Here is a 23949-nt window from a genome sequence, read left to right as displayed (position 1 = left end):
ACACATTTGTCTCATGAGTTTTTTTTCCTCACGTTCCAAATACTGTGAGATGTCTTACGCAAACACATGCTATGTGTGACCATTATTACGCCATGTCTCCGAATGACTATATTGAATAATAGTTACATACTTTGTTAACCCAGTGCAAGTATGAAGCCCCCTACCTAACTGTTCTTAGTGACTGATGAGCCACGGGGTGTCACTGCTTAGTAAAAGCACCTGTAAGCTGCAGAGCGTGATGCCATGGAGTGAAATAAATGGAGGGATGGAATCTGTGACAAAAATGTCTTGTGTATTTCAACCAACATTTTTTTGTTTCTTTGTTGGACTTTGTTTAGAACAAACTACATTCTTTGATTTTGGAATTCGAAGTAAAACTCCAATATCAAAGACAGTAAAATTAACTGCTCTTCAGTTATTCACCAGAACATTACTAGTGCTTTCAGTGGTAAATAAAAATGAGTCTCTGTTAATTTCCTTTGCAGTTAAATGAATTAAACACTTTTCTTTCTCTAGAAATATACTGTAAATAACCCCCCCTGTAATTTTCTTAGTCTGATTTTCTCTTGGAATTACATTGCTCTGCCAACTGTTAAATATTGGTATTTTTTTCTTTTAAAGATTTTCCCTACGCATGCATAAGCACATAAAAGACATAAATAAAAGTAATTTAATTGTATTAGTTGCAGGTATACATTTGTACAAGACCTTTTGTTATTTATACCGCATTAAGCTCTTAATTTTTTTGAGTGATAACTTCAGATTTTCTTTGATACTGTCAAATGTTTCTTTTGTTTTAGAGCTGATACAGTCTGCTCAGGTACAGGACTCCCTCTCAGTCGACTGATCCCCATGATGAGTGGGACAAGCTGTGCATCACTTCACTTACACTATTTCACTCAAACTAGTATGTTTTCAAAGCAACATAAGGAAGGTAGTGTACTTCCACAAATGCGATTGCTTTTTATTTGTTTTCCAGCCACTTAATAGTTTCTTCTTAGATAAAAAATATTTTACTATGCTTGCTTTCCTTAAGACCTGTGAACTTTATTTTTCTCATTAATTTCTAGATGTTTAGCATTGTAATTTTATGAGAAAGAATAAGTGAATGTGACACTGTCTCACATTAATGAAAAAACTTTTACAGGATTCATTCAGTTCTTGCTTCTTGCACTGGTGAAAATCAGGAGTGGTACAACTACTACAGCTGCTTGAGTGCAGTCAGTATAAAGCCATTAGCATGTGAAGGATTAAGACTTTTTTTTGCAGCTTATTTGGCAAAGTGTGATGAAAGGGGGAACAGTAAAAAAACACAAACCAGAACTGACAGCCAAGCTTTAAGCATCTATGAAGGTTATAATTTTATACAGATATTATTTTAAGTTTTTAATGTGTTTCTTGAAGCTTAGGTGGGACTACCTTTTTTCTTTTTTTTTTTTTTTTCTTCCCCTTCAGAGTCTTTTCACAAAATACAGAGGTGTTTATAGAAGCAATTTGTGCAGTTAAATCCTCTATTTCGTTTTTTCTGGAGGGCCTTTTTGCTTTCTCTGAAAACCAGGTGTTCTTCCCAGCTACTAGGAAGGTGTGAGACAAGTGCGATGATGGAAATGGCAGAGTTGCCAGCAGAGGGAAATTCCCTGATAAGAGCAGTCTATCAAAGCCGGCTTCGCCTCACCAGACTGTTACTCGAGGGTGGCGCCTACATCAACGAGAGCAATGACAGAGGTGAAACCCCTTTAATGATTGCTTGTAGGACAAAACACCTGGACTCCCAGAGTGCCAGCAAGGCAAAGATGGTTAAATACCTACTAGAAAACAAGGCTGATCCGAACATACAGGACAAATCTGGAAAGACAGCCTTGATGCATGCTTGTTTGGAAAAAGCAGGCCCTGAAGTGGTATCTCTGCTACTGAAAAGTGGAGCTGACCCAAGCCTGCAAGATCATTCCAATTGCTCTGCACTTGTGTATGCAATAAACTCTGAAGACAAAGAGACCCTGAAAGTTCTTCTTAATGCCTGCAGGGCACAAGGAAAAGAAGTCATCATCATCACGATGGACAAGTCCCCATCAGGAAGGCAGAAAACAAAGCAGTACCTAAACATGCCTCCTGCAGACCTGGAGGAATGGCATTCCCCCGCTGCTTGCACTTCCCCATCAGAAATAGAACTGAAAACATCTCCCTCCCCACTTTCAAGTTCAAATGAAACTAAAAAAGCACTTTTCAGCTTTAAAGAGCTGGATCATCTACGAAGTGTGGACAACTCATCTCAGACAGTTTCACTGATGAGAAAATCCAGCTCAACAAAAGTAGGGTCCAAGCTGGCACAAGTGCAGCGGCTGCAGTCTGAGCCTTGGATAAAGAGTTCTCCGTCACTGTTCCACCAGAATAAAACTGCCTGTTTACAAGAACTTCATGATATTAGTCCAGAAGAAGAGGTCTCTTTTAAAATTAGTGGCCTTGACTTATCAAAGAGATTCATTACCAGGCACCAAAGTATTGACATAAAAGACACTGCTCATTTGTTGACAACCTTCAATCAAACTGGATCGAGGAAATTATCATATGATGAGCTAAACTGTCAGGTTCCTTATGTTGAAGGGAAGCATATCTCCAGTGGGATTCCTATGGGTAGGGATGTCAGTTCAGCACAAACCAGCTTTATTTCAAACCTCAGTAGTATTATCCGGAAAAGAAATTCAGGAGCAAATCACTACAGCTCTGATTCTCAGTTAACTAACAGTCTAAGTCCTGCTGCTGCAGAAGACAGTAAGTCAGTGATAGAAAAGAAAAAGATTTTTTCTCCATCTCGCTCTTTGTTACCAAGTTCTAGAGAAGTAGTGGACACCATGCCGCCTCTTACTTTGAGCAGGAGAAACCAAGCTTTTCTGGAAAGAGAGAGTCCAGGAGCCGTATTGTTGGATCATATTGCTCAGACAAGACCAGGTTTTCTCCCACCACTGAATGTGAATCCTCACCCCCCAATTCCAGACACTGCTTTCATAAACCGGGTTTCTGGCATGATTTCCTGTGGACAAAAACACTTAGTACCAGCAGCACCTGCTTTCCCTGGGGAGACCAAAAATATGAAAATGCTACTAAGGAGGCAGTCATTACAGACTGAGCAGATTAAGCAATTAGTGAATTTTTAACAAGGGAGTAAAGGATTACAAAATCTTTATGATACGTGCATATTCACTGCAGTACCTCACTGTAATGATACATACCACAAAACAGCAGGGCGGTGATACAAAGCTTTCTCAAGTTAAATAGCTTTGAGACCACATGAAGAGTTAAATAGCTTTGAGACCACATTAACTAATGATGCTGCTTTCTGCAAACTGAGGAATATTTATTACACTGTTTTCTTAATGTTTTCAGCTTCAGCATTGAAATCTTACCCATGACAGGCTGAACCCACAATGGGTCTCGGGCACTGCAATTCTCATTTTAGGTTGGAAATACTATCCCTCCTAGGTTTTCCCAAATGCCTACTCTTTCTGCACCCAGAAAGGTGGTACACATGGAACTTAGAAACCTGAAAATTTTGACTGTGATGCTGGACATCTGACTCTGTCCAAGTTGTGCAATGTGCAGAAATTCTAGACACAGCCAGCATGCACGAGGGGTGGACAGTGGCAGGTGTACGTAGGCAGCGTCTTCTGGCTTCAATGGCTTTACTGCACATGAACAGACAATAACAGAGTCAATAAAATTCATGTTGTAGAGGTGTGTTGTATGCATAGCTATGCCTAGGGAATGCCAGCTAAAGACCGGGGAGCCTTTCGACGCCTTGCTGCCCACTGGAAGTCAGTCTGATACACAGCGCACCGGAGGGCTGAAGTTCAGCACACGATGCCTGGGAGCCAAGTCAAGAAGCCAGCACAGCGGCAAAAAGTCCAGAATGATCTCACGTAGAAGACCAAATCCTGCTTGCACTGTCAGGCACATGAATTGACTTGGGCTTCTCAAGCTATTGGATTGCTGGAATCTGCTCATTTAAAAAGAGGAAGGGTGGGGGGAGGCAGAGGCTGTATCTAAACCAGGGCCCATTACTTTCTGTAGTTCCAGACTTAATTAAAAAAAAAAAAATATCTCTACATCATGCAGGAGCTCTTTCTCCAGTCGCAGGCTGGGGTTTCTTTTCAAGACAGGATACAGATGGTGGGGCAGATGTAGATGCTATCTTGAGCAGTGCTGATGCTTCACACACGTGCTTGGGAGCAAGGAAGAGTTCTGTCCTCCTGCTCCACTCTTAAAAAAAGAAATCCAACAGCTACGATACTCACCTGAGAAATGGAAGTTTTCATTTTGCCTAATTTGAAGCAGAGAACTGAATTTCTTACAGATGAGGAATACTCCTTTGCCTCCAAGCTACTGTGCATTTTTAAGTATCTCTATCTAAAATCTGTTTTTCCTTCCTATTTAAGTGTTCTGCAATTCCAAACATCTACCTTGTCTTTGTGCGTGTTCCACAGATGCTTAATTTCTGGTATTGCATTTGGCATTTTATAATTTGTCTTCTAAAGATTGAGAAATACTGGATGTGTTCTGTTTTGTCATAATTCACAGAAATTAATTGTATTGAAATTGTGTCTGTATAATGTGATTTTCTGTACACCGAAATGAAGTACTTTTATTCTGAAGCTACACAAGTGGATACTATCTGCCTTCTTGCAGCTTCAGTCAAAGTTCACCCAGTCTGACGTTGCCTAACAAAAAATCTTAATGTTACTTAGCTTTGCCCTTAGTGTAAGGCAATTTGTCTTAGGTTTTGGCTGGGATAGAGTTAATTTTTTTCTCAGTGGCTGACACAGTGCTGTGTTTTGGATCTAGTATCAGAATAACGTTGATAACACGCTGATGTTCTAGTTGTTGCTAAGTAGTGGTTACTCTAAATCAAGAAGTTTTCAAGTTTCCTATGCTCTGCCAGGGGGCAGGTGCACAAGAAGTTGGGAGGGAGCAGAGCCAGGACAGCTGACCCAAACTAGCCAGAAGGATAGCCCAGGTTTTATTTAATTAAAAATATAAAAATACCCATAAGTTCGTAAAATGCGTATTTCAAAGAAGGGCACATTTGACACTGGAAAGTAAAGGAGTATGGTTTGTATCTCTACACAAGAGTTGCCTATCAAGTGCTGATCTGAAACTGCAAATATAAATCTTAAATCAATTTTGCAACAAAATCCCTGGTGACAATTGCTAGGAGGCGGATGATCTTACCACTGATTCTCTGGCCAAGTGCTCAGAGGGAGCTGGGATAAACAAAGATGCAAATCTGTATTGCAGTTGTCAAAACTAATTCTCCACAAAATACGGGTCTTGAAATCTGTAGTGTCCTTTGTCCTCCTCCAGCCCCAGCTCTGCCACCTTGGGATGTGTAGCGCTCTGGAGGCAGCTGGGAAGGCCTGCAGTGAGCTGCGCCACATTATCACATTTGACCTACTCGGGTATGATTGTCACACTTGTTTAGTTTCTTCACTCCTCAAGACCAATCAGTACCAGTCATAAATGCATTGTTTTTTTTAGAGATGGATTATTCATCCACTGAAAGGCTCTTGGTAATTTATGGATTGGCTGGCACACTCTAGTTTCTGCACATACACAAACAAGAACTGTTCACTGTGCTAAAACAAACAAACAGCTACCTGAGTGTACACATTAAGCATGCAAAAACGGGCAAGTTCCAAAATAAAATTGCGTACAAGAGCTATTAAATACCAATGGAAACATAGGGAAGGTGATGGGAATATTTGGTTCCATTCAGGTTCTGCCTCTTCAGGAGACGTTGCCACATCAGCATCTGCATATACCAGGTAGAAACAAGGATTACGTGGAAATCTTTCTATGGCAGAGGAACTATGTACGAAAACATATCAATATTAAATTATTAACTGGGTAGAAATTGGTCCCTACAAACACCACATACAGACACAGTATACTTTTCAAATTATTTTTATGATGTAAATGGAAATGTCTGTTAATGTCATTAACCATGAAGTTAAAATATTTGAAGCTAAAAAGTACATTAAAAAAAACCCAAATTCTTTTTTTAGGAAAAAACCTAACAGATGAGATGTTCTAACTGGTATCTTTGCTGGAGGTATAAAGCCCAATTTCTGCTGTATTGATTTTTAAATTATTTATGTATGTGAGATTACTGCTCCCTCAACTGAAAGTTTTTTTATAAAACGCTCAGCCAATGGAGGAAAATGGCAAATGTCTTGAGAACTGAAGTTCTGCTGTAGTATTGCCAGTATTTTGTGCTTAATTTTGATGCAGAAGTAGTGTGAAAGTTAGTATTTATTGTTGCATCAATGATACAAGGAGCCTTCAAAGGAAAAACAACTCAGTTTTGTTCTGTGTATGTTGTTACAATGCATAAATAAAAGTTATCTTTTTCCCTCTTCAGGGAATATGGAAATAGACACATCCTTTGTTCACCACTTAGGAGATGCTGAGTCACTACCAAAGGTACTTGCTCTTAAGCATTTCTCAGGCTGCCTCTGTATAGAAAAACTGGAAGTGTTAATTAGGTTTAATCCAACATAGCTACATTTGTACAAAGCACTGTGTGACAGAGGCTCTGTCTGTCTGTCAGTTGTTTACTGTGGTTCTACTTCAGCGGAGACACACTTCTGCCATTTTCAAGTCCTAATCCTTGTCATCTTTGTCATCCATAAGGCGTCCACTAGGCAAAGAATGGGAAGCAAGACCAGAATTTCTAATGTTAAGTTTTCCCCTGAAACACGAAAGCTTAGAAACAACAAAATACCTTTCAGGTGTTCTTTATGCATCTTGATAAAGAAAAGACCACGAGCTGAAACATTTTCCTTGCTAGTTGTAAGAGCTGTGGCTTCCCATCCAAAGAGAACCACCTGCACTAGTTCTCAGACCTTACAGTGAACAATTCAGTTAAGCTCATCCACTCCAACGTACAGAAAGAGACCAATGGCATCAAATCCTTAAACATTCAAGCTATATAAAATGACAGTGACGTTTCTGGCACCAGGCATTCCTGTCAACATAAGTTACGGCTTTCAGTAAAAGCTGTATTTCACTTCCTGTGAGATTACTAATTTCAAATCTACGTGGTAAGTTTAGAAAGGTGAAAGACTTTTTTGTTTTTACTTTTGGTTTTCATTTTCTCTGCAAAACGCTGTGAAACAATACAATGAAAGTGACTTCTAGACAACTAGTGGCCTCAAAAGACAGTGATCATTAAAAAACTTATTTTTGTTCAAGAAATTTTAAAACGGAAACCCACTACGCAGGAACACTGTAAAAAAAGTTTTCAAGGTTTTCTTTAAGGCATGGTGTTGAAAGTACATTTCAAAAAAGCCCTCCCTGCACTTTCTTTTTGCTTTGAGGAGAAAGGCATTTAAAGTTGCTTTTTTTTGACTTTTGTCTTTTACAGATATGCAGTATATATGTATGTATAATATACGTTATACAATGCTCCATAAGAACATTGCCATAACTCAATGCAATTACACAAGAAAAACACTAAAATAAACCAATCATTAAGTTAATCTTTTCTTCTCAATTCTAACCTTCATCTTTCTGCGCCTGTTACACAATGCAACTAATTAATTTCCCAATTAATATCAAGTATTTATATATAAATTGATTCTTACATTAGTAAATCATTATTCCATTAGTTTGCTCTTTTGTTCGTGTAACAGGCACATAGCTTGTTATAGAAAGGCTAACATCAGCCACAAATAGCCATCCTACGAAAAGCATGCATACTGTATTCATAAAAGAACACGCTTTTTTCCTTAAATTCATGTCCAAATCCAGAATTTGAGGAATGCCTGTTGTAAAATATTTTCCGGTATCTCCCAGCCACACACTTTCACCTTCAAGTATTACTGGCACAGCAATACCTTCAAGGTACCACAAACCAAATCATGTTTGGTCAAGGATACATCTTAAGAAAACTCAGGGTGGTTTGTTGTTTTTTTTTTTTTCCACAGCAGAAGGGATAAAATTCCAATTTTTGTGACGAATTGTTCTGATAAAATACCCAGCTACTAACGCTTTTTAAAAGACAATAGGTCTTACACTCCTTTACACAAGTTAAACTTATTTTAAAATATATACATATGCAAAATCCCTGTTCTTCAGAGAAGGACACCCGTTACCTGAGCAGGCATCTCCTTTGCCAATGACGCATGTGGCTGGCTGAAAGCAAGCACAGACCTCTCAGGAATATCCCTGGCTGTGGCTTTTCATACAATTAAAATATAAGCTGCTGCTTTTTGCAGAATGGGCAACAGAACCCAAGGACTTTGATGAAGGGACCAAGGCACTCTGGTGATAGAGGCAAGTTAAGTTACTTTGTACAAATTCTTTACTTAAAATTCCTTGCAAACAGAATGTTAAAGCAGAACAAAGATGAAAGTTTGTAATAACCAAATTATAGGAATTACAGAATAATTACTTAAAACTCCTTCTGCATCCATGTGAATCCTCTGTGGTACTATGTGTCACGTAGCAGCCTGAACGAACTATTTTAAATTTAATCACAAATACGGCATTGCTTGTGCAAGCACCACGCTGTAGATACAATGTTAATTCAGCGGTTTAGTCCCAAGCAGAAAAAAGTTAATTTATGTTCAGCCTTTTACAAAACATACTAAGATCTTAAACTGAACAGTGAGGTATTTTTCTTAGGATTATATACAGTCCAGTTTATTCTCAATTTTCTGAAATGCAGATGCATGCTCATCAACTGTAATTAATTCCTGTATTTTTTCCCTGAAGGCATCAGCTAGCAATTCTGAACATTTTCACAAACTGACACAGATGGCATGAGTTACAGCCTTCTCTCTCAAAAGCTAGTCCATTTTAAAATATAAACTTGACCTGTACATGCAATTTAAAAGCACAATAATGAGAACACCTTTTAAAAACACATTTTAATTCTGCTTGGGCAGATGCCCATTGAGATTATGAATTCACACATGCAATTTTTTTTCTGCTACAGCAATGAAAGGAATCACAATTAGGCAGTGAGAACAACAGCTATAATGACAAAAGCATCACTGTAAAATTCACGGGAACCAAGATAAGTATAAGGATATTAAACAGCAACATACAATTGCTGCAAAAATTTAGATGTTCAAAATTCAGAAGATGATAGAGTACGATACTTTGAATTTTACTGGAAGCACAGTAAAAAAGTAATGCTTTATATTATTATGGGTTTTAATGAATTAGCTCTGCTGTGGCAGTCTAAAGATGCTATCCTCAGCTGCTTATTGCACTGACCTGCCAGAAAATTACTGCTCCTGCATGAGGGAACACCTATGCCTAATGCCCCAGTGCAACTCGGAGTGACTACAGCGTGGAGTGGCTACGTTTTTCAGCCATGCTACTAAAAGGGTGAGAATAGAACAGTTACAGTAATTTGCAGTAAAGACGTATCAGAAGTAATTGTAGCTAGAAAGTAGTTAGATCTTACTTCACTACGAAGACATATGCCAAAACTCATCTAGCAAAGCCCTAGAAAAGAGGCCAAGAACCAAAGAATAATGCAACAGCCGGTGTGGATGTTGTCTAGCAACCCGTATTTTTCCATATAGGTTAGCGTAACATTGATAGATAAAAATCTTAGTAAAACTGACAGAAAATATATGAAGCTAATACACAGAAGATAAGCCTATGCATCAGGGAATCACACTGCATAGGCAAACAGATACTCTGGCAACAACAACAAAAAAGAACAACTAAATAATAAATGTCTGTGAGCATCAAAACACCACAACAAAAAACTGTTTTTCAATTAAGATTTCAAGACATGGAATTGTTTCATGGTAGAAAATGGTTTCTAATTAACAGAAAACTTACGGAAAACTTGTTTCCTTAAAAAATTATCCAAACACTTCCTAAACTCTTTTATTAGTAGTTTTATCCTTATTAAAAGAAAAACTCTCTGAAAATTGAAAGAAATCTGAACTCATGCAAAAGAAATTTTAGAACATTGAAATCCATGGGAAAGCTCCGCAGACTCTTGGATACAATGCAGGATGCCGTTCATAATAATATAATAGGTTTTCCCTAACCTTTAAAAAACAATAAAACCCCAAACCAGTCCAAACATTTTTAATTTCCCACTGCTGTAATTTCTGGTTTTTATTAAAGAATAGGAAGGACAAGGCCATTTCATCACCGAACTATTAAATGAGTTATCAAGACTTTCTGTGTAATTCCCTAGCTGTGTCTTTTTAATCACCAGTAACACAAAAGCCTGACGGTGGGCTGCAGGAGCGGAGGTTTATGTAAACCTGCCCCTGCACAAGGGGACATGGAAGGTTCAAACACGGCTTCCTGGGGCTGCTGCAGAAAAGACAGCACATGCCAGGTGCTGCAATCAAAATTCTTCAGTATCCAAACAAAGCACAATAAAAATCACAAGTGAAAGCTTTACAGTGCTCAGACTCAAACATTTAACAGGGTTTAACAGCGCAAAGTCTGTAGTAACATTAGCAAACGGCCCAATACAGACAGCTGGCTGGTAAGTAAAACATAAAAAGCTTTAATCTGAAGGTTTTAATAGAAGAAAAATACTCTGGGTTTTTTTGCAGAGTAGGCCAAAACTGAGTAGTTCTTCAAATCAATGCTGGTGACGGAGATGCGAAGAATCGCTTTTAAAAAATGTGTCTCTGGGGGCACTTTCTTCAATTCCACAGCACGTTTAAACAATACAAACCTCAGAAAATCAGGGGCTGTTTTGCTTCCATCAGTATACATGTTACTGCAGGATTACTGAGTAATTATGCAGGACTAATGATGTCAACTCTCTACTGTAACATTATTTTATCTATTTAGTAAGTTCCATCAAATTCACAGAAAAATACAAAGCTTGAACACCATCTGGAGTAAATTAAGAGATGTTTTATTAATCAATTAACTCACCTGGACATCACAAAAAATACCTAATTCCACTAAAGATTTTTCACGTAACAAGGACAATTAAGTCCAAAAAACTGTCTGAAAGATTTCAACAAACATGAAGCAACACTGACAGAGAAAATTATTCCATTCCACAGTTCAGTACAAGGAATCGATCCCTGCCAGAAAGTGAAAAAACCCACCCAGACAGAAGCAGCTAGAGTAACATCAACATGCCACAGATCTGTTTCCAACAGAGTAACTAACTGGCTTTTATCTCACCTTTATTATCTTATTGCCAGCCCCACAGCTAACACACCTTATTTTAGGACAGCATTTGTATGAACACTGACATGAAAACAGAGAAACAAATTCAAATTAATTTTATTTATGTGCAACTCAGACCAGACGGGCATAAACAACTCCACAGGGAAGAGATCCACGGGTAAAAAATATAGACAGAAATTCAGGCATATAGGATAATCCACACAGAATAATCAAATTCACCATACAGTCAAACTCTTCTGTCACTGCAAGAATGCTTCATGGAATTCCTTTCTAGTCTTTTGTTTAATCTAGTTTTACATATCTTGTTACCTTAACTGATTTTTCTGTTAATCCAGATCATGTCTTCTTTTATCTCAATATCCCTGTCTACTCATATCCATGCATATTACTCATATGTGGTATTTCTTCCATACCGTCTGCACCCTTAAAAATACTTCTGGCTATTGCTGATGGTTTTTATGTAATAGTTTAACCAGTTTTAACAAATCTTAATACTTCAGGTTGGAATTTCTAAGTGGGGGAAAAGGTTTCTAAAGAACAGAAAAGTTTGTCAGTGTGGATGCAAAAAGGCCTCCTAGCCAACTAACTGAAAGACAAAGTCCCTTTAACCAATAAATGTAACTGCCTGCAAGAAGGAGGTGAAAAAAGTAGTCCATCCTAATCCTAAACGTTTATATAAACTGTGGAATGAAAGGACAACATGATACTTGTCTTTAAATCTATTAGAAATAAATGTATGGCTAGAAAGTATTGCTGCTTCTCAATAACCAGCAATACTTTGAAAAAAACCCCAGACTAAGCCTAGAACTAGTAAAGTGTGCAGTAAGAAAAAACTCAATGCTCTTTAATGGCACCTTTCATGCAATAAATGAACACGGCTACAGCTATGTGTCATCAAGCTATTTCCTTTATGGCCCTCAAAAGGAAATTCTGTTATGAGACACCTGCCCAAGTCATTCTGGATAATGCAGCTATGATGCATTTGATTCCAAAAGCTGCCTGATGTCCCCTAAGTGCTTCCCGTTCAATGGTATTCCCCAGAAAATAAAGACCTCTGAGCTACACCATTTCCTACTAGTCCATTTTATGTACTACAGAGACAAAACAATGTCTGTAACTCCGGTTTAATTGAAGCTTTGGTCATTCATACATCCTGTTCTCCCTGAAGGGGAGTCAGGGGCAACGGTCTTCATCCAGGAAAGGACACCACATGATCAGAGCTGCTAGCACACCTGCTCATGCCATAGCTCCTGAACCTGTTTTAGTCAAAATGATCTGGCTTAGAAAAGGGTCTCTCAAGTATTTAAAATATTTTCCATAGTTATTATGATCAGGTAGGAAACAGTTAATCTCTCTTCCTCCCACGGTATAGCAAAGTATGCATGCAAAGCTCAAAGAAACGGATGCTATAAAGGATTGAGAAGTTACATCTGTTCAGATCAGATCACGTTGTCACAGTGAACTGAAAAATAAATAATTGCTCTCAATTAATTAAAAGGAATCACGCTGCCAAATTTGACCTTGTGTGTAATTAAATTCAGTACTTTGTTTAACAACTGCAAGTACAACTAGACAGTTTTCTTCCTTATTTGGAAAAATATTTCCTAATTTTATCCAAGTATATCTTAGTAAGTAACAAAAATGATGAAAGCTCTACCCCTCAGTAATGTAAAACAATTAATAGGTAAATCTGGCAAAGGAGCTGTAGGTAACCAGGAAGCTTGAATTTTAATGACTGCATGAAATCACCATATTTCAAGATTCAGGATTAATAAATATAATATAATTATAATGAATAACTATAACTTTTCTATCACAGTTGTACTAACGCGATGTAAGAACCAAAAATTGCTGTAATTTAACACTTTAGTACTAACAGCCTGTCCAGCATTGTGTAAAATGCCAAAGTTAACACAATTCCTGTGGGAAACATGTGAAAGGAATAGGAAGAGGAGGGCAAGAAGATGACAGGGTAATGACTCTTCATGGAATCAGCTTTCATTTAGAAATCAGAATCTCCTGTCATTGCAAAAAACAGCCTGTAATGTTTGGCAGAAGGCAACAACACATAGCTTGTGTCTCAGTCTGCATAGATTTCAGTGTATGTGTTAAGGGATGCAGAAGCAAACGAGGCAAAAAAAGCTTAAAATGAAGTAAGTTAGACACATCCTGCAGGTGTAAGGAGGGTTGCAATGGTTTTAGTTTTTCTCAGAGGGAAGTTCAACTTCTGAAAATTTGTGAAGTTGTATTCTGAGAGTTAAAAAGACACATAAACCAGAGGAATGCAGAAAATAACTGTGCTATCACAGAAATGTACAGTTTTTGCTGTAAGCACTAATCGCTGTGCAGCTATTTCATTCTTGGAGCCTCTGGCTTTCAGAAAGCCTGCAACAGAGTATTTTAACGTAACTCCTGTTATACTTAAAACTTAGTTTCAAGGTCTTGAAAGAACCACCAGCACTTCTCTCTTACAAAACACTATAGGTCTTATGATGCTGTGTGCACTTCACTGCAATCCATCTTTGTGCTCTATGTAGAGGACAGGATTATTCTTCATTCTAGGGCTTCTGCTTGCCCCAGTGCCTCCCGCAGTGCAGCTGTAACTCCAGCTTGCAGTGATGACATCTGAATGTATGTTCCGTACTGTATCATATATAGTTTTCTCATTAAGTATATGAGTTACACTGTACTGTAACTCCAACTCAGCCTTCTCACAATCCAAGGAGTATGTTGCTGATGGCTCAGAAAGCATGGAGGCAAGCCATGGGCGGAATGCACAGTTGCCACATTACAGAGGAATCGATTAGTATTAATTCAGTAAAAATAACTATTCTTTCTCCCTGGAACGTGTAGCATCACAGATCCCACTCTTCACAGCTAGCAAACAGAATCTTCTGTTGACTAGGAGTAAGAACATTATCAATTGCAATGGCAGTAAAAATGGAGCGTACCAAGACGAGCTACAAAATAATCCCTTTGGGACCTGCCTAGTTCCATACTCACAGTTCCGACTCTTCTTCCCCCCTGTAAAATCAAGAACAGGCTTTACTAGACATTGAGTGTCCCACAGACCTTGGCCTACACAAAAGCAATAAGCAGCAAATTGCCTTGGTCCGCAGCTATCAGCTGGGGCCACTCTGCCCTTTATGTGCTTGCAGGGAAGAACCACAGGATCACAGAATGGTTCGGGCTGGAAGGGACCTTAAATTAGATGATCTAGTTCCAACCCCTACTAGAATATTTAGGTAATGTGAGTAGCCTTTACTACACCCTAGTGGGTGAAGGAGATGGAACATACATATGAGTAACGAACTATTAAGAAGGCATTGCATTTTTGTTTGAGAAGCCTTTCAATGAAGTGTTACACAGTAACTCCTCCAAAAACCACAGATGCTTTCTATACAATCCTTTTGGTAAGGGAAGTGCATTTCTCTGAACAAGAAGGTCAGACATTGCTTGCTTTGTATTTACAATTCTACTCCTATGGCTTTTTTGAATTCAGAATTCTGTGGCTCCAAAATGTCATAATAAACCCTACTTTTATCAAAGTTTTCTCGGATGTAAAGCAAATCTTCTACAGAATACACATCTTCCTTTCCTGTCCAAACAGTGAGGCTGTATCTATATCAAAAGGAGGAGAAAAAAAAGGAGAGAGAAAAGAGAAAAAAAAGAGTATGTTATTATCATAAAATGAAAAATGCAAGACAGAAAGACATTGCACTAATAAGATCCTAAAAATATTCAGGACTGTGGTGTCTTAATTTTAGGAATGTAATTAAATATCAAAAACTTAATCTCCTTTAGATTTCAAAGTTAAGCAACCACAATCTGTGAACTATGGGAATTAACAATGTTATACGTCCCTGCCTTCTTCACCCCTCTACATCCAGGCAAGTCATCACCCTGCATTTGTGCTCCAACTGACAGCACTGAGTCTCTCCAATCTTGTGATCACAGTGACTTCAAATTACTGGGAAAAGCAACTGCTGTATCAAAACGCTACCCCAGAAACAGGCATGCTCAAACACATCCTAGCTTGCACCCAGGGCTCACGGAATGCTTGGTACAGATATACCTGCTGAAGAATATAACTAATAGTCTTTAATTAAACATTTGATACATGGAAACTACACTTTGCAGAGGTCTATTTCTGTGCCACTTTCCCCCCCCCCCCCCCCCCCCTTATGGAGTTAAGTCACATAATTTGGCTCCAGTCAAACTTCAAGTTCTGGCTCCTAAAGCTAAACTTGCTAGAAATTCCAAAGAAAATTCCTAAGGAGGACTGCAAAACTTTTTTCAGGTGGACAATCCTGCACCACCCAGAACAATTTATCTGTAGCCTGGTCCTTGTGTGAACTTTTGTGCCAAATCTAGCAAAGAGTAAAATAAAAAACTTGGGCAGATATCCAGCAAAGAAACAAGCATTTAAAGTTTGACAGAGTAGGAGTTACAAGCAGAGAGCATCAGAACAGAAAATATGAGGAAATCTCATATTCATGGTTTTTCACCTGATATATACCAATGCCATCTGATTAACTGAATGCTGTACGTATTTTCTGTACTGTATCACATACACTATTCTCATTAATCGCACAGACTTTATTTAAAAAAAAAACACTCAAAAATTTCAAAGTATCATTTAAAGTTAAAAGCATTACCCTCCACAATCTCCACATGACAAATACTTCATTTTTGCCTTTTTAAATTAAAACTGTATTAATCTAAAATACAACTAAATCCTAATTTACGTGTATGTCTGTAAAACTGGCTCAGGAATTTCTGTCCTCTGATCAGGCCACTAAAGAAAAACTCAGAATTTTATGCTGAGGTAAAAGAGAAAACCCTAATATTTCAGTGGGAATAATGCTTGTATCCAGTGAGGATATTATCTGAGAATGGGACACTTCACAAGACATATTCTTAACATAACAATATTTTGAAATTAATTTCCCAGTTTAAAATGTTTAATTCTAACTTGTCTCTTGATTCTGCACTGTAAGTGAGAATAACAGCACTTTATTTGTCTATGCTATTGTTTCTCATTACTTAGAAATCTTCCAGGCAGGTGACCTACTTAAATTTTCTGTCCTAGGCTTTGACATTGGTTGGTGCTTAAGGAACAACTTTATTAAAGTGTAGGTAGGCAGGGTGGGTGGAAAAGATGAGTAAAGGATAGTATGTATGCATCCAGATTTATTCTCATTCTATCACATGTAAATAATTTTAAACATTAAATTGTTATGGGTTTGCATGGAGAATTCTTGAAAGAAAATACAAGTCAGTGTTTGGAAGCCACTGCATGTATTTCAAATACCTGAGCAAAATCAATTTGCTTTGTAGCAAACTCACTGACTTCCAATCTAAAAATCACCTCTGATGTTTTTAAGTGACATTACTACAGAAAATACAAATAATGAATATAAAAAAAAAAGTAGAGATAAAATGTAAGTATTTGAACTGAATTAATTCCAAATTGCAGCATCAAACTAGTCTATTTAACTATACTGGTCTTATGAAAGGTTTATAGTGGAACTGGATTACAAACCTACACAAGGTGTAAAATTACTTATTACAGGTAATGGAAGAGGCTTTTTCGAATTTTATTATTTTAAAGAAATTAATAGGGACCTATTTTATATGAGGAAACAATTTAAGCACTGAAAGAATTAAAGAGCTGAAAGGTTAAATGAATAGAAAAATATTTTCAACGTAATTGGGATAGGTATGTCCACATTAACGTGCTATATTTAATATAATCAAATACATGCCTTTATTATCAAGACAGCTGAAGGCAAAGGCCCTCAAACTTACCTATCTGACTGCTGGATTAACCAACGCAGCTCAGATATTGACTGTCGTACTAATGCCGCTCTTACAGGGAAAGTTACAGGCTGGGAAAGCGTACTGCATATCTGAGCCATTTCCTTCACCATCACCCAATCATAGCCTACAGTAAAGACCATGTGGTTAAGAAGAATTCTTCACAAATACAATCTCTACCTAATTAAAGACACAATGGTTTATAGAATGGTTAGGTTCTAAGACAAAACGAGAGCAAATATGAATTTTGTGAAAATCACATAATTCTAAAATGAAATCACCATGATTATAAATGAAAAATGTCCTTGTCCCAGAGGACAAAAGAAAAACTAACATGGAAAAATAACCTTCTTTTGAAAATATGTAATTCCGGTAACTAAAGTGTTATTTTACATACAGCTATAGAATGTGACACCTTTTAACGTCCAGGAAATTGTATCTTTGTCCTTTCACTAAAATTTAAACACTGCTGCCACTGACTTCAAGACAGCCTAGTTTTAACTTGACAGTGAGCCATTAGAAACAAAGGATTATGAAAAATTTAGAAAAAAATTTGAATTAAGCCAGTAGGACTGAGTTATACACAAATGAAGCAGGTGAAATGTTTTGTGCTTAAAAATGCTACAATCAAATAATCTAACACGCTTGAGGTTCATGCCATTGAGATTTTTACAAGCACTGGAGCTCTTTAAAATGGCATTTAATTGTTCTTTTATTTCTACATGCTATGAAAACCTTAATTTCAATAACAACAGCTGATAATTTTTTTCTCAATTACTCATGCAATGTAGTGACTGGAGAGACTAAAAAAGCACCAAAACTTAAAGAAAAGGTCTTGCTGGGCAAATGGCAACTTTCAGTTGAAACCAGTCAAATAAGCTGGTTTTCTCATGTCTTACAGTATACCCTTAATTAGTATCACTATGAACTGCAATTTAGAATAGAGATAAGGTTACATTTATTAAAAAAGGCTGCTCGGTACAGTATTTCCATTACATATTTCCAGCAACTGTTTACTGCACTGAAAATACCTTGCAGAAAGTAGCATACAATTCAGTAAAATTGCTGCGTAACATACAACAAAATCCTCACAACACGATGCTAAATCTTTCTAATGATCAATTAGCAATTGGAGCAGTGTATAATTCTGCTGTTGTGGTAACAGACGATATTGATGGGGACTATGCTACTGCACACAAATGCATGTGCCCTGGAGTAAAACACCCTAACAAAGCAGCTATGAGAATCACGAGAGGAAGCCTGTGAAAAGTACCCTAAAATAATGGCCAGCTGGAAAATTAATTGCAAAAAAATCCATTATTCCACAGAAATGAAATGTTAAAATCAGTGTTTTCCTGCAAAAACACACTGATAGGGTTTTAAATTTCCAGCTGACCGATTTTTCTTTGGGAAACATGCCAGAATACCTACTAAGAAACCAGTCCTCCTAGGATTTATGCAAAAGACTATGTGGAACAGGGCTTAAGCCACCTATACCCTGGAATTCCTCAGTTTGTGAGAATGAGTTGAAGAACAAAACAGTTTAACAAAAATACCAGATTTTTAAACAGTTCTGTTGCAACTCAAACACTGAACTAATTGCTACGTAAGACATTATCAAACATGTATCAACAAAGAAAATAATTCTTCTTTCATTTATGACTATTTTCAAACTGAGAAGATGGCATATAGCTTATTTTTGATCAATTAGGGAATGAAGAAAATAGACTATTGCAGTGTAAACACTAAATTTTCTGTCTTTACCTTTATTGTGTTTATCTGGGTGCCAGCCAGTTGTCCATCCCAGCGATAAGGTTACATCTGGGAAATATGAAGTGACAGTGTTGAGGAACTCTTTTGCATCCACTACAGCATCATTCCCGTTAGGACCTGGTAGGATGTCTGCATTGATCCAAACAGGTCGTTTCAAATGCTGCTTCACATGTTTAAGAAGTTCCAAGGAAGGCCGTACAGCTTCTAGACTGTAACAATAATACATGGGTGAGATGAAACACCTCACTTGGACCAAGGACAGGAAATTTACAGCACATCTATAGATGCATATGTTAATGACACTGTCCCTGTAAGCCAGAGAGTAAATGCTGAGGACCCTTTCTGCCATCAGGTGACTCTCGCTGCTAGTAAAGTACTGTCTCTTGTCTCCCTGCTGCCCAAGATGAACTGCTTCATGGCTCTGAGGGCTCCTCTACCTTGCAACCTGTTAAGACTTGGATGCTATTGAACGCTTGCGAACAATTTTAATGAAGGAAGCCACTGCAGGCTCTAACATTTTTGTTTAGATTAGACCACTGGGCTGACAGCCACAAATACCGTGATGAATTTAAATATATTTATTCTGCTTAGATATATCCCTGAAGTTTATATACTGTCCACAGGGGTAAAAATAATCTGTCCCAACCTTAACAGCACTTTAAGTGGTAAGGCTTTTATTGCTATTTCAGATCCAGTTAACAGACTGAAAGTTACCTTTGCATCTGTGCAAGATGACGCACCCACACGAGGAGAATAAAAAGCCCCAAACTGAGCATTTTCAGCAACGAACAGAGGGAAAGGGCACCCATCCGAACATTTTATCACCGGTAGTAGCTGTTCCCATAGCTTTAAAGTGTGGCATAGTAGCGTCAGCATGAAGCCTGCTCATCAGACGTTCATCCTACAGCTAATTGTTAAACATGAAAGTATTGTCACTTGAGCAACCAGTGCAGCACCACTTGTAAGCATCTAACTAAATATCTGAAGTCACATATTCTCATTTGTCTCTCAAATCAAAAGAAAAAGTGTTAACTGGAAAGCAAACAATAACATTCATACTATCCTACCAAAACAGCAGTATTGTGGAAGGAAAGGAAATGTGGAATAACGGAAAAAAGGAATGAATGCCAAGAAAATACATATTTTTCTCTCACAATGAATGAATACTTTGTATATCAATCAGGAATTTACAATTATTATTGGTCAGAGTTGTGATTTCCTAATAGCAAGGACCTGGGTTTTCTCCTACGAGTTGTGAAAACCTCTGAATATGCCACCTTCTAGCTTTTCCTCAAAATCTTGCAGTGACCTTATACAATGCTCAGCCAACACAGAATTATTCAAGCTGTTCTGCAGCATTAGTTTCCCTGTTCAACATCCTAAACTGGTCTCTCTGTGAGTCACAGCAGCACCAGTGAGACAAAGGGGGAGAGAAGGCACTGTGAAGAGCAAGGAGAGGATCACAACCGCTCCAGCTTATAACAAATATAAACTACAAGCTACATGCTGCACAGATGCCTGTTTCAGCAACACAGATGGGTACCTGCTGCCCTATCTTCCCAATTCCTAGCTGCCTACCTCCAGACTCTTACACCAGTTCTGATGCTTGCCTTAGCAGCAGTGTGTGAGTTCAGTGAAGTGGTAAACAGCTATTCTCAGCGTTTTGTAGGAATGGTTCTGTACCAAGTTATTCCCTAGCCTAGCTCATGATGACGTCAGATGAATTATACCAGGATGTGCAGCCCAAAATGGGAATGGCAGCTACATACTGTATTAGGTTAGCTCTAAAGCCAAAAACTGTCCCCTGAAATGCCTGTCTTTTTTCCTGTTAAGTCATTTTGTACATTTTAACTTTCATATTGTTCAGAAAGCTGCATAGTGGCTGGCAGGAATTGCAGTCAAAACTTCCAGTCAGTATTAGCTCAAATGTTCTTAAAGAAGAGCTAGTGACGGCTTGAGTTAACACCGTTGGCCTAAGTTTCTCTAACACAGTCCAAGGCCAAAACAGCTCACATTTTCCCACACACAAGGGATTGTCAAAGTGGAATGCCTTCCGTTTTACTACAAAGTACAAGCTAATGTAAAAAGAAAAAAGTCTAAAGCAGCATCTCTTGAAATAATAATAAAAAAAACCAACAGCAGTACTTTTTTATTGCACAGTGTTTGGAAAATTCAAATGTACTGCTGACTCCGTGTTGAATGACTGGCATTTCTCAAGTGGGACTCTGAAAACCTTTTGCAGAATACATTTATTCCTGTAGATAAAGCCAGCAGGAAATATGATTACGTGGTCAATCAAGCTGAAAGGTAGAAATATAAAAGCATATGCTTTTAAGTGCTATTGAAATAATCCTCAAAACTTCAGCACTGGTATCCAGAGAAACAGTGTCCAAAAGAACACCGAATTCTGTATCACTCATTTGATTGTATCTGCACTGCATCCATGTATTTTTTTAAATGCTTTTATATAATTAGGCTTCTATAATGCAACAATGGATATTTTAAAAGATTTTAAATCATGGCACTTGGCTAAAAATTCTTTACAGAAAAATAAGACGTGAATGTTTTAGAATTAATTTAAACAATAATTAAAAAAGCCCAACAACACAACAAAAAACCCCACCCTGACCCAATAAACAAACACAAACACCTATTTTCTTGTCCTTTCCCTTCTCTGTCTAGGCAGACACTTACAGATTCTGTAATAATAAAAGGATTTAGGGTGTCCACATTGTTTGTGTCTTCTTGAACATTCACATGAAAACTGACTGCACTGAACAGAACCACAGGTACAAATCCTATTTTACAACTACCTACCATTTTTTTCCACTTCTACAGCATACTTGCGAGCTTTTCACAAGTTCCTTGAGAGACACTTTCGTTCCCCTTCCACAGTGGAGAATGAAACCAAGAAAGCTGGAGGCCAGAGCGAGAGACCCATGTGCTACCAGGCAGAAAGACCCAGGGGCCTCAGCCCCATCTGCAGCCTGCGAGCCACTGTCTGACTTCCCAGTCAGAAGGTTCTCTTTCCCAATTTCTCTGCGCAAGCACAAAACTGAAAAGATCTTTCTGGATAGATGCTATCATTTCTGTTTTCCCTTTGCTCTGCAAAAAATGTTGCTCAATAGCAACTTGGTAACTAATTCACAGAATACGAAATCTTGATTTTCAGTTCAAAACACCTCTAAAGCTTTTATTCTTGCAATGCATTTAGCAATGCTGATCACGTTTCCTCATTTTCTGGTCAGCAAGGAATGTGATACACTAAATTGCACGGTAAGAAAGTGTGTGGTCTGCTGATGCCGAAAAACAGCTAGCGCTACTGTTAATTAGCAAGAATGCAAGCCGTATAAAAATACCTCTTAAAATCCAACTTGATGCCTTTATTGGTGTTGACAATCTCTTGTAGCCATTCCTGCAGCGTGATGTCACTGTCTGTTTCTGGCGGATGAGCCATGATAGGGTCTCTGCTTCCTCCCTTGGCACCACGAAGAAGAACATCTGCTTCTATCATGTGAACATCACCTGCTGGTTTAACAAACAAACACTCCAACAGCCGCAACCCCCCCCCCAGTTTCAGTATCTGCTCAAGAGTAACAATTACAGGGCAAGTCTAGAACTTCTGCACTGGACTGGGCGCACAAAGATCACCCCCTGTAAGCTGCTGCTATCTGCAAAGCAACAGAGTCTTATTCCTCTAGGTATTTTAGTCACGAAACTGTTTAGAAATCCAGAGGCATGTGAAAATGGATTTTTGCAAATGCATTTGACCAAGTAACCCCATTTCCTCCCTCCCTGAGGAACAGCAAAAATGAATATCCAAAGCTTGAATCCGCTCTTGCTGAATTTCAGACCTTTTCCTCCTAAAACAGGGTTCCAGACAGAAGATTTTAACACTGGCAGTGACCGAGTACTCCCCTTGTCTCATTCTCAAGCCTGACGGACCCACCTCAGCCAAAACGTCAAGAAAAAGTCAGTCAGCCAGCAAAACCTGCCAGGAAAATGGCAGAAACGGCAGGAAAAACACAAGAGTGAGTGGGAATCTTAGGGACGCCACAAGCTCCTGAAGACATGAGAGGCATCCGAGAGTCTGTGTGGAGCTACCAGCTTTGCAGAGAATTCAACACATACTGCGACTCAGACTAGAAGAATAATAGCAAAGATAGTCACTCAGTCAAGAGAAAGCAGATTGCATACAAAAGCACATAAATAAATCATGTCTTTCCCCAACAGTCACGTAAGTTAGAGTAATATTCGTTGAAATATAGCGCTCCAAATTCAGTCACCTTCAGCGGGCGGGCGGGCGGAGAGGAGGCAGCAGGGCTGCCCTGTAAAACGCGGGACACCCCACGCGGTGTCACAGCACCACCGGGCCTCGGGCCACCCGCAGGCCCTAGGAGACGACCCACGGCCAGAAGTGCCTGGGCACCCCCGACGGGTCCGGAGGCCGGGCCGGGTCCCGCGCGGGGCTCAGCCAGCCCGGCGTGCCGCCCCGCCGAACCGCACGGCAGGCCCCGGCCGCCTCCCCGGGCCCAAGCGGCGGCGGCAGGGGGAAGGGAGACCCGCCGAGACCGGAGCGCGGCGCCAACGCGAGCCGGCCGCGGGGCTCCCCCGGCCGCAGGGCGGGCCTGCCGGCTGGGACCCGAGGCCTCGGCTGACGCCCGGCCTGACCCGAGCGAGGCCCCGCCGGCCTGGGCGCCGGCAGCCGTTCCGTTCGCCCGGCCGAAGGGTGCCGGCCCGGCGGCTCGCAGGCGGCCGGGCCCCGTCCCCGGCGGCTCCCACTTACTTCGCGCGGCCTCCCCGGCTCGGGCCTTGCTGTTCGCGGCGTGGAACCACCCGACGGCCGCCCCGTCTCTCGCGCCGACGCGCTGCGGCCTCGCGAAGTGATCCACCGCCGCCTCGCTCCAGGCGCCTGCCCCGGGGACGTGGCCTCAGCACCGCCGCTCGGCGGCCCCGGCCCCGCGGGCCGCTCCCCGCCGCCCGGCTCTTACCCTGCGCCTCGTCCGCCATCGCCTCGGCGGCGCGGGGGACACCGCCCCGCCTGCCGAGGCGCCGCCGGGCTGCGCCGAGCCCCCGCCGGGCTGCGCCGAGCCCCGCCGCCGCGCTGGGCCCCCGCGGGCGCGGCCAGTGCTTCCGCAGGAAGCGGAACCGGTCCCCGCCGGGGAGGGG

At 39.8% G+C, this 23949-nt stretch overlaps 2 protein-coding genes across 5 annotated transcripts; one reads left to right on the top strand and one right to left on the bottom strand.

Annotated features, from left to right (window-relative positions):
• Positions 1-807: 807 nt before the first annotated feature.
• On the top strand, positions 808-12779 carry ANKRD34B (ankyrin repeat domain 34B). The gene is made up of 2 exons (XM_037374477.1): positions 808-5450; positions 6413-12779. Exon 1 carries the CDS (start codon positions 1599-1601, stop codon positions 3150-3152), a length of 1554 nt encoding a protein of 517 aa, XP_037230374.1. The 5' UTR covers positions 808-1598; the 3' UTR covers positions 3153-5450; positions 6413-12779.
• FAM151B (family with sequence similarity 151 member B) lies at positions 11266-23907 on the bottom strand. Of its 4 annotated transcripts, none has more exons than XM_037374479.1 (6): positions 23772-23907; positions 23567-23692; positions 22140-22308; positions 18772-18989; positions 16999-17134; positions 11266-14808 (listed from the first exon to the last, which is right to left on the bottom strand). In XM_037374479.1, the coding sequence occupies exons 1-6, from the start codon at positions 23788-23790 to the stop codon at positions 14655-14657; spliced, it is 822 nt and encodes a 273-aa protein (XP_037230376.1). In that variant the 5' UTR covers positions 23791-23907; the 3' UTR covers positions 11266-14654. The 4 variants fall into 4 exon arrangements, with proteins under 4 accessions (XP_037230376.1, XP_037230377.1, XP_037230378.1 ...); XM_037374480.1 differs by having other exon boundaries at positions 22140-22305; XM_037374481.1 differs by having other exon boundaries at positions 22140-22287.
• Between the last annotated feature and the right edge of the window lie 42 nt (positions 23908-23949).

Source organism: Falco rusticolus, chromosome Z (assembly GCF_015220075.1).
Source record: "Falco rusticolus isolate bFalRus1 chromosome Z, bFalRus1.pri, whole genome shotgun sequence".
Taxonomy (NCBI): domain Eukaryota; kingdom Metazoa; phylum Chordata; class Aves; order Falconiformes; family Falconidae; genus Falco; species Falco rusticolus.
The sequence above is the reverse complement of the archived record's forward strand: the minus strand, read 5'-3'. Positions and strand labels throughout refer to the sequence as shown.